Raw genomic sequence first — 12,004 nt, forward strand, 5'->3', positions numbered from 1 at the left:
ATGAGTTTTCTAATTAAGGATGTAATCAAATCCCATTGTAATGCTCTAGAAACATGTCAACCAAATAATAACAATGACTTTGATTTTCTTATTCCTGATAGCTAAATTCATAAATCAAACACTATTATTGTTTTGTTTTGTTTTTCTTTTTTCACACTACACCCGATATTTTCGAGTAATCCACATACCCACTATCCTGCTGAATTTGCTTAATAATCAATCCTAGCCTCCTAGCTTCAATTGCTACAGCCTACATGTATGACATTGGCCTGGCCTTTAAATTACTATTGTTAATTCAATTATAAAATGCTTAAAGGGGCACCAAATCCTGATCATACTTTAATCCTCCCATTTGCATTGCTTTCGTGGTGTTCAGCATACACAATTTGAAGTACACCCGTCGGTTCCCTCTAATGGACAAAGTAGTCTTCTATACTTTAATTCCCTATACTAATTATTTACTTTTCAATTTTCATTCCATTTCTCTGTTAATTGTAAAGACCCTCAAGATTGACTGTTGATGTAATAGTTCAATTTTTTATTTATGTTTTCACAATCACCCATATATATATTTTATTTGTGGAATACATGTGTACATTATTATAGTTTAAAAGGCACTTTTTAATACAAATCACATCATACATTTTATATGTTTATTTTTATCCCATTCGACTTATATGTAACAAAAATTAAAATGTCTTGACTCAATTAAAAAGAGTTTGAATTCTTAAGTATGAAATTGTTAATTCGAATCTCTGTACATGCAACAATATATTTGAACAATATATACATCTTTCAAAAAAGAATATTAATAAGCACATAACTTAATTTAATGGTACAATAGTAATAAGCACACAACTAAGTTTAACGATGCAATTACATTTTTTTTTCAATCTCTAACAAAACTCTTAAGTTTTATAAAAAAATAAAAATAAAATTAAATAAACTAAAGTCAAAGGGGAGTGATTCCATAAAATCTACAGAGTGTATGTTTCACGATCAAAAGGTATTATTTTTTTTTTCAATTTTGTTTTTTTCTACGACTCCAATGTTTATTCTTGCACAGAATATTTCTCCATTGAAGACTTTCAGAGCAATTAGATGGTGATTGGTGTGCACCTATATGAAGTCTCATAGAGAAAGGAGATTAATTCTATAAAATCTAGAGAGTGCATATTTCACGATCAAATGGTATTTTTTTTCGATTTTGCTTTTTTTTTTTTTTTTTTTTTTTTTTCTAGAACTCGTGTTGTATATAAAATTGGGAAAAAGATGCATTACAAAGTTGCTTCCTATATTGCAAAAATAAATTGCAAAATAACACTTTTTTTTTTACTTTATTGTAGGGAACTTCATGCTCAAATACCAAGGGAGCATGTTCGTAAGTACTGTAAGCTTTTCAAAGAATAAAAAGTTATGCCATTAAAAATTTTATGGTGACAAGTAATTTCTATATTTACAAAAAATGCACTCATTATTTTATGTTGTAATTCAACTATGCTACTTTGGTTAAAGAATAAAAAAAAATGACAACTTTCCTAGACAAATTTATTTATTGAAATAATTTTCATCTTTGAAGTTTGTAGATGATAAACAGTTCGTTGGTAAGTTTCATTTACAATATTAATCTATATTTGATTTTTTTTTATTAACATGTTTGACGTTATTGGTAGGGTCATTGAGATATACTCCCCATTGGATAAGATCATTGCAGGGAAGCCTTCTTAACTTATTGATTTTCTAATTGTACGTGGATACAAAGTAAATTATATAATTTTGTTATTTTTATTGTATTTTGTATATGTATTTTTTATTAAGTTGTTTATTTGTTTATAGAGACAATCAATTGAAGGCTACAGTGTGAGATCAACATATACCAAGAGTTGAAACCTTTTTTTAATTCTAACCTTGCAAATCCTATGGTTGTTCTTATGCAATTGTGTAGAGTTAAGAATGATACGAAGAGTTAATCTATAAACACAAGTGTTTTAATTTTTCTTTATATTTGAAAGTGTTTGAATAAGGACAGGTAATGAATGTTCTTTTTTATTAGCCGGTTATGTCCAGAGTTTTGTGATTTTATGGAAAGGTAAATTTATTCTGTCTTAATCATTATCATAATATTTTTTATCATTTATTTTTTCACATATTTTGTTTATGATTGTCATTTTTTTGTTTTTAGTTTATGTGTTGATTAGACCCCTCTAAGAAACATTATTGATATTTATGAGATGATTGAGGTAAACAGTAGCAATAAAACATTTTGTTTTTTAAATTGATGCAGTGGCATCAAATTTTCTAATCATCTTTTGCCACTTTTTAGAATTATTTATTAGTATAAATTGTCACACTTTAAAATATATTTTTTTATGTTAATAAATAAATTAGCTTAAAATAATACATTAAAATTCAAAGGATAAGCAAAGTATAATCTAAAGTATAAAATAAAGTCAAAGTTGTACATGTTTGCAAAGTGATTGAGCATTGTAATAGTCTCAGAGCATCCAAATAAAGACATCATTTAACTGATTATTGAATTTTCTTATCTCACATTATTAAATGTTCAATACTGCAGATATATATAAAGTATTAGTAATAATATTGGTACTGCTAAATGTGTATATAACTGATTATTTATTGATTTAAGATCAAAGAGTGCCCTATATGATCTTAGAGCTCAAATTTTACTTCAAGATATATTATAAATAATCAACCTACATCAGCACTACTTATCTTCATATGAACAAAACTCATCATCCTTGAAGTGGTGAAAACAATTAAGAGCCCCACACTACAATTTTCATCTCTATAATTAGAGTTTGTTTCGTATAACTTAAAAAATAAATACTTCACATATCATAGTATATAGAAGTATAATATAGTAGAAAATAGGAATTAATATTATTGGTAAAGTATATATTAGTTGAAACTGTACTTATCTTTAGTAAATCTTTTTTTACATTTTTGGAAAATTCTTTTGAGCCTTCAACATGTGTGCATGTGCACATACAATGCCGTTTTTAGATTGAATTCATATTTCATGCGTAGCTGTATTTTCACCAACGAATTTAATAAAGTTTATTTTGTAAGCAAATGTAAAATGGAAGTTAACTAAAATCTTGGTAATATTGTTTCCATATTCACGTAATAACATAATACCATATAGAAAAGACATATTAGTTATATTCTATAATATAATAATATTTTTGGTAACATTATTATTGTTTGCAAATTCTCCATATTTTTTTACGTAGTTATAATATCGTGTAGAAAAGACATTAATTAATTAGGTAATAACATAATAGCATAATAGCATAATTGGTAATATTATGTATGTTATTACCATGTATAATTTGTGAATGTTTATCACCAACTAATTTAATACAACTTATTTTGTAAGCGAATGTAAAATAGAAATTAACTAAAATCTTGGTAATATTGTTTCCATATTCAATGCTTTCACGTACTAACATAATACATATATAACTAATTTAAACAATTTTATAATATAACCAATTCATATATATATATATATATATATATATATATATATATATATATATATATATATATATATATATATATATATATATATATGCTACAACCTCACGGTCAAATCTATACTATAATTAAAAACAAAATTCTATTTACTTGATTTCGTGTCCAAACAATAGTAAATAGTAAAGGTAAATTAAAAAAAGATTTTAAAAAAAGAACATAAATATTTCATAATAATATTCTACATCATCGATTACAAATGGAATGGAAATTAGGTAAATTGGAAAAAGAAATGTATATTAATAATTCACTGAAAATTAAAAATGAAAAAAAAAAAGAATTGAAGTTAGTTTAATTGGAAAAGGAAATTAATATTAATAATTGACTGAAAATAAAAAATGATCCATAATTGGCTAAAAATTGTTAAATCATTGCATTTTAATTTTTCACAATAATATTATACAGTATAATACATCAAATCACAATTATGTCATAAATCTTTCACAATTTTAAACAATGAAATGAAAATTAAAAATGGAACGAAAATATTTTAATAATAATATTCTATATCATCAAGTAAAAGTAAATTAAAAATGAAAAGGAAATATTTAAATAATAATATTCTACATCATCAAAAGTAAAGACATATTTTAAGCAATACTAAAGGTAAATTAAAAATGTAACGAAAATTAAAAATGAAGCGGAAATATTTTAATAATAATGTCCTACATCATCAATTAAAAATATAACAAAAATTAGGTAAAAATATCACTGCATGTCTGCATCTGATATTCTAATTGGCTAATTGACTGAAAATAAAAAAGAATAATTGGCTGAAAATGAATATGACATTACAAATTGACTGAAAATATAAAAAGAAATGAATACTATTTGCTGCAAATAAAAAATGATCCATAATTGATTAATATGAAAAAATAAATGGTTAGATCATTACATTTTAATTAAAAATGGAACGGAAACTAAAATTTGACGAAAATATTTCAATAATAATTCTACATCATAAATAGTAAATGCATATTTTAAAAAATATTAAAGATAAATTAAAAATGGAATGGAAATATTTTAATAATAATATTATACATCATCAATTAAAAATGGAACGAAAATTAGGTAAAAATGTCACTGCATATGATATTCTAATTGACTAATTGACTAAAAATATAAAAGAATAATTTGCTGAAAATGAATTTGATATTACTAATTGACTTAAAATATAAAATGACCGCTAATTGACTAATACTCTACCATTATATATTTTCACCCGAGTCACCTATCCTGATGGACTGAATGTGTTAGCTCTATACGATTATGGACACGATTGCGTTGGGTACCAATATCGTCTACAAAGAGGTTTCAATAATGTATAAATACAATCGTTGATATTATGTTTTGTTTAAATGACAAAATTCCTATATATATATAGACAAAAAAATATTGCATACAAATGAATTAAGATAGCAATTCATTCCTATAACTGAGTTGTTAGAGAGCGAACACATTTGTCTAATTTATAAAAAAAATGCTAAACAATGATAAATAAAATCTTCAAAGTTACAGCACAGCATGCGTACATCTACACATTAACTATTAATTTGAGCAATTATTTGCTCAAATTCAAACAATGATAACATCAAAATACATAAATAATCCAAACCATATCTTCAGTTGCACTATATAATATTTGATGTTCTAATTTAAATAATTATATATCAATCTAAATATTTTTAATATATTATAACAAATCTATTTCGTGCATCGCACGGACGCAAATACTAGTAAAAATAAAAATGAAGATTTAAGCGCTAAGCTGGGCATGACAGGTATACAAAACGCACACCAGAACACCCTATTATACTTTATTCACATTTAATGAGTCATACAAAAATTCTACATTTGCAAAAGAAATTTGTTTGAAAAACATTATCCCAACCCTTGAAAAATCTCATCCTAGTTACTAAATTTGAAAAAAAATCATCCAAAAAATTTCTATTGGACTTGCTTTTACATAGGGGTTAGCATCGATCGGTTTCGGTTAATAACCGAAAAAAAAGTATCCCTTGCGTAACCGACCGAAATAACCGATGCAATACTCATAACCGAACCGACCGAAAACCAAAATTTTCGGTCGGTTATGATTGGTTATTTTTAACCGAACTTTATTACCGAACGAGCTGTAATTTCTTTAAAATATTAGCCTAAACTCAAAAATTTTAACACTGAAAACACATTACTAGTTAAAACATTCAATCACATAAAGATTCAAAATCAAATATCCATAAGTAATAAAAATCACAAGTCTAACAAACTAATACTTCATAATTTAAAATATGCTCCAAAGTCCAAATGAGCTCACTGCTCACTGCCAATGTACAAAGTAATAAAAATCAAATGTTTAACAATCCATAAATTCACTATATATGTGATGAAGCAATCTACTACACAGCCTACACTAACTCACTAAGCAGTAAGTAATTTATTTTAATTATTTAGAAGTTATGCAGTAAGCAACTACTGAGTCACTAACTACTAAGCGGTTAAGGGAATTAGATTATTTTCTATATCAATGTGTGTTCACTGTGTTGGGCACTTTCAATTTGGACTTAGGGGTTAAAAGCAAACTAATATATTTATATAAATGAGTATTTGAGCTTATAAGGTATTATTAAAATGTATGGGTTTGACCTCGGTTTTTCGGCCCAAAACCGATAATCGATCAAAAAATCAAAATGACCAAATTTTTTTTAAGATCATAATCGATAACCGACCGAAAACCGAAAATTTCGATCGATTCAGTTATCGGTCGTTGATTTTTCGATCGGTCTTCATTTTTTGCTCACCCTACTTTTACATGTATTCTAGGTGTATATTTTTAATATTTGACCATATTAATTGTCAATTTCTCCCCTATTTAACTAGTTTCGTGGTGGGTTTAGTTTAATTTTTTTTTTTTATTATCAACTTTAACAAAATTTATTCTAATATAATGTGTTAAATCATATATTAGATTTTTAAACAAATAATATTACGGAGTACTATTTAGTACTTACTGCACCTTAAGTCCAGTCGTTATATCGTGGATCGTTGTGCATGTGTATTGCGGTTAAAACGGCACAGTTTCTTTAAGTAAATAAACGGCGCGCTGTTACTGTTAACGAAGCACACATTTTTTGGTGTGTTAATTACTAATTGAAACTACAGTGTATATAAATCGACACTGACTCACGTATTATTTTATATGTTATCAAATGAAACTGCAGTTATATCAAAATGATACCGTAGTTGTGGTGAAATGAAACTGCAGTGTATATAAAATGAAACTGAATAACATTTCACATATTTGAGTGTATATTGTGCAATGAATCTGTAGTTATATCGAAATGATCATGTACTTGTGTTTTAATGAAATTATAGTGTATATAAAATAAAATTAAATAACATTTTCACATATTTGAGTGTATAAATATCGAATGAAACTGTAGTTATATAGAAATTAAACTGTAATTGTGTTGATCTGAAACTGCAGTGTATACAAAATGAAACTGAAGAATAGAGTTATTTTTTGCGAAATGGTGCGGAACGGCTCGAAATGGATCCCGTTTCTTTTCATTAAATCAAACGACGTCGTTTTGATGCGCGGTGCATAATCAATTATGCACCACGTGCACGATATAATTTGCCTGCACACAGTTGCACATCATAATCAATTATTATTGTGTGGACCATGGTCCATACAAGTTGTTTGGACCATATTTTGTATATTATAAAATAATGTACATTCAGTACAAAAATAATGTACATTCAGCACAAAAATAATGTACATTGTATTCAGGGGATGTACATTATTTTTGCACTGAGTGTACATTATATTGTATAATGTACATTCATTACAAAAATAATGTACATTCAGTACAAAAATAATGTACTTTTTATTATGGTCCACATAACACTGTGTGGACCATAATTTGCGCATCACAATTTGCCAACACAGTATGGGCTGGGCCTGTTGGCTAAATAAGCATAGGTTCGAAACCATTTTATTTTTCTAGATGGGCCAGTGCAGGCCCAAGAATAAGAAACGCAGGAGGTATCCGAGGTATTCCGTGCAAAATTTTCCACAATGTGGATGTGTTCTGTTGAATGTTGATAGCAGAAGCTATTAGGATCACTCCCCGAGAGGGTTCGGGTCGAGGTTGTCAGGAGTTCCATTGATGAATCTCCCTGCCCTGTTTCTCTTTCGCGAATACAAGCATCAAATCTAACGAAATCTGGAAAATTTTTACGATTCGAAAATCTGAGGAAAGATGTGGCACGAAGCACGGAGGTCGGAGAGGAAAGTCCACGACATGATGGACGCCGCTCGGAAGAGAGCGCAGCGGCGAGCCATCTACCTGGCCAAGCGGCGCGGCGACCCTCAGCAATCCATCCAGGCCATCGGCTCCCGCTGTCGCATCCACCGCGATGATGCTGTTTATCAAGCTACGGAGGATCAGCAAGGACTGTATGAATTCTCGCTAAATTTTCTAACTAGCAGCTTTTAGTTTCCATTAATGTCTGTTTTTAAATTTTCGTAATCCTTCTAAATTGTATTGGGCTATTGGCACGAGTTGATAATTAGGAATATAATTTTCGTTCTGAAATTGTAGCTTGGTTGCTAAAATGATCTTACGGAATTTGTATCTACGTCAAGAGAATTTGATATCAACAGGATACATTGTCTTCTGTTGTTATAGATTGCAATCAAGTGATGAATATTGGCCTAATTTAGTAGAAACTGAAATTTGTCCAAATGTCAAAGGAATGCTGGACTCAAATACAGGAATTTGGAAATGCTAGATAAGAACTTGATAATATTCCACCAATTTTTTGAAAATTGTGGCATCAAAGAGAATGCTTTATGCAAGGATTATCACCATTTCATTCTTTATAAATTGTTTAACTCGCAGTGTGGAAATTCTTGATTCTTCTACTTAAGTTTTTTGGGGTGTAGTAATCATTTTACTTGAACTAACCACAACTTACTTGCCTGGAATTTACTGCATAGTTTGATCTTACTTTTTCATCCTCTGCTTTAGGATACCTTGGAATGGCAAGCAGGATATTCTGATAGACAGGTACTACTTGAGCCATAATTTACAATCATGTAGAAAGGGGGTGCATGGATATATTCTACTGATGGATTATTCTCTTGACAGATTTGATGGGCGTGCTCTTCTTGATTTCATCCGGGATACCAGTTCCCGACATTTTCGGGCTCCACAAAGAACTGAAGAGGAAGAAGAACTAGAAGAGTTTGTTAATTTTGAGCGTTATCGGGACTTAATTAAGCATCGGCGTAGAGGATGTCGGTACTTTTTTGGTTTTCTGACTACCATTTTCATTTACTCTTGAATGATGAATTACCTATGTTTTGCTTAATGAGTCACCTACATGACATTCAAAAAACAATCCATAACATGCATCTTCCTTTAGAGAGAACAGTAACCATGCATCTTTGTTTGGAATTTTCTCTCCGTGAACCCCTGCAAAAGCTGAAATTATCACTTTACAGTTAATGATGAAGAGGGGTTGCAACATGTAAACCAAGAGATGGAGGCTAAGACTGCTGCTCTATTTGGCGCAGACAGGTTTTGCAGTGACACCTTTAAATTTTATGTCTCATTTTATGAAAAATGTTATTTAACACAAATCTTTTTTTGCTTGGTTGTTATTATAAATATATGATAGACCTCAAGTAACACAGCCTTCAACAAGCAAGGGATCTTATTCCCAAGTGGGTTTCTCTTATGATGGTGAAATAAAAGATGAGACTCATTATTCAGATGCTGAGGAAGATGGTGATGATGAAGAGGAGGAAGAGGAGGATTTTAATAGTGATGATAGCAACGATGAAGCAATGGAGTCAGTTGCAAAAGAATTTGGAGTGAAGAGATATGGCTGGCTTGTTTACATGGATAAAAAGGCAAAAGAGGAGGAAAGGAGACAAAAAGAAGTTATAAAGGGGGATCCAGCCATTGTAAGTGTGTTGAAAATATTGGCTGAAATTATTTCTATTTTTGGGGAGTACTAATAACCACTTGGTGTTTTACAGAGGAAACTGAGTAGAAAAGAAAGAAGAAAGGCATCACAGTTAGAAAGAGAAAGGGAAAGAGAAGCTGCTCGTTTTACTGGGACTAGACTTTCTCATCATGATCCCTATCGGTAGTTGTCATGGGTTTCCCCTTTGGGTTCACCAGATTAAATTACTTAAACATAAGAATGTGGGGATTAATTCATTATTTAGGTGTTCTAATATTATTATTATTATTTTTTTTTGTCATGTATTATGTAGCGAGTCAAGACGAAGTCCAACATATGAAGCTTACTCACGCTCTAGAAGGTGGTCATCTCTACTCTGTTTTTATCTGCCTTTAATTGGGATTCTGGCTGGATTTTTACTGAATATTTCCCCATTTTGATAGATCCAGGTCAAAGTCTCGATCATGGTCTCCATCACACTCCAGGCGCCATGCTCGTGGAACACATTATGATGATGTTGAGCAGGGCAGGGCCCCAAAGATAGAATACATAACTGAGTTTGGAGGTTCAGATGACGATAATGAGCCAAAGTTTGAAGGATATTCTCCACCTCGGAGCCCTCCATCTCAAGCTGATTCACTAAACCGGTCGGAGCACTCGACCTTTCATTCTTGCAAAGCTAGATTGGACAGTCTTTACTCTGCTGCAGATTATCACCCTTTATGTTACCTGATCCAAACTTAATGTGGTTTAGTATATCACGATTAGGATTATCATAACTTCCACGGGGAAGAGAGAAGGAAACCTCCGTTCTGAAGCTTGATTTTCAATGAATTGGACTTAATAATGTTGCATCCAACTTGCCACCTGGATTGAGATCAGATTTGTCTAATGCTTATGTTTTCTGCAGGCCATCGTCTGGTCGCATTCTTGAAGCTCTTCATGTAGATCCTGCATCGGGGGTTTCTGTTGACAAGGAAAAGAATGCCAAATTACAGAAAACACCAGCAAGGTATTTTTTTTTTACATCTGCCTAAAAGTTTTCTTGATTGCTGTCTCTGCAGCTGATAATATGCTTTTCCTTCATGAGTAGATTAGTATTCCTTCTTGGTTGACATGTTTTTGTTGCTTTTTATTTCTATTAACAGCACAACCTCAGCTGTAGCAAAATTAAGCAAGGCAACTCCTGGCTCAAGCCTCTCTAAACAGCAGGGAGAAAAGAAGGAAACTCCTCAGGAGAGGCTCAAGCGAATCATGAGCAAACAACTGAATAAACAAAGTACAATTATTTTAATATTCATCTCAGGAGAAGCACTTCATCTATTAAATATTAATATTTGCTGCCATTTGTGATCACACTAACAAGATTAAGGATCTTCCCTCTCTTCATCCTTAGTTGATTTTCACATAATTGAGCGTGGTGGTTCTATATATGTTATGAATACTACTTTTGCCTTTTGCAGTCAAGAAAGATACAGCTGTTGAAATGGCTAAGAAGCGAGAACAAGAAAAACTGAGGCTTGAAAAACTTGCAGAAACAAATAGATTAAGTCGACATCGCTATCGAAGCCGTAGTAGAAGTTACAGTCGGTCCCCTCCAAGGTAGTAAATGAAATAAGTTAACAGCTTAACCGGTGAAGGTTGCATTTGGGACCTCCAAAAAAAGAAATGAAGGTTCATTTTACCTTTAGGCTGTCCTAAATATTGTTCAGTGTCCCTTTTATTTGTTCTATTTCTTTGACCCTTTTTTTTCCCATACATAAAAGAACCCACCTGCATTTGACATCAGTAACCATGGTTTGCATAGCACAAACCTGATTAATGTTATGGCATGATTTCTACCTGTCTTGGTTTTGACTATATCTAGTTTGTTTATACAGTGCCAATGTTAGTTGTGTTTGAGGCTTTTACTCCTTCCACTTGTGCAGAAGATACCGACGCAGTCGCAGTCGCAGTCGTAGCCCTAGCAGAGGCAGGAGTTCCCGAAGACACCACTCTCGCTCTCACTCACACTCAAGGTCTCCCTCACGTTCACACTCCAGTTCACACTCACATTCCCGTTCTGTCTCTCGATCTCGTTCACCTCGGTAAAGTTTCTTGAGGTCTGTTTTCTGTTTGACATCTGTGGTGCCAGCTGACTTATTAGACTGAAAATATTGCAGGGCTAGAAGAAGGTCAAGATATTAATAGTTGCAGCAAAGCAGCAAATAAAAGAGCGTACGCTGGGTGCAAACTATAGTCTTGATCTTGGCATCAGGTAGGTTTTTACTGAGGGAAGGTGTTGATGGCATGAAAACCTCTGTTTTATTCTAGTATTTTTGTTGTGTAGTCTACTGGAATGCAAAATTATGTGTAGTATGCAAAATTAGTCATCATGTGTAGGAGCACATAAGAAGGATGGATATATTTCCAGAACAAAAGTTCAATTACCAGGCTATGCTACTTATTTTACTTTAAGATTAAGATTTCA

General features: G+C 31.1%; 1 protein-coding gene across 3 annotated transcripts; it reads left to right on the forward strand.

Annotated features, from left to right (window-relative positions):
• Positions 1–7,618: 7,618 nt before the first annotated feature.
• LOC109189192 (CLK4-associating serine/arginine rich protein) lies at positions 7,619–12,004 on the forward strand. 3 transcript variants are annotated; one of them, XM_019339981.1, is made up of 13 exons: positions 7,619–8,017; positions 8,592–8,630; positions 8,712–8,860; positions 9,068–9,143; positions 9,244–9,532; positions 9,608–9,717; positions 9,848–9,895; positions 9,978–10,181; positions 10,445–10,546; positions 10,683–10,813; positions 10,998–11,136; positions 11,463–11,621; positions 11,697–12,004. In XM_019339981.1, the coding sequence occupies exons 1-13, from the start codon at positions 7,821–7,823 to the stop codon at positions 11,719–11,721; spliced, it is 1,668 nt and encodes a 555-aa protein (XP_019195526.1). In that variant the 5' UTR covers positions 7,619–7,820; the 3' UTR covers positions 11,722–12,004. The 3 variants fall into 3 exon arrangements, with proteins under 3 accessions (XP_019195526.1, XP_019195527.1, XP_019195528.1); XM_019339982.1 differs by having other exon boundaries at positions 11,466–11,621; XM_019339983.1 differs by having other exon boundaries at positions 9,984–10,181.

This window comes from Ipomoea nil, unplaced genomic scaffold (genome assembly GCF_001879475.1).
Source record: "Ipomoea nil cultivar Tokyo-kokei standard unplaced genomic scaffold, Asagao_1.1 scaffold1509, whole genome shotgun sequence".
Classification (NCBI taxonomy): Eukaryota; Viridiplantae; Streptophyta; class Magnoliopsida; order Solanales; family Convolvulaceae; genus Ipomoea; species Ipomoea nil.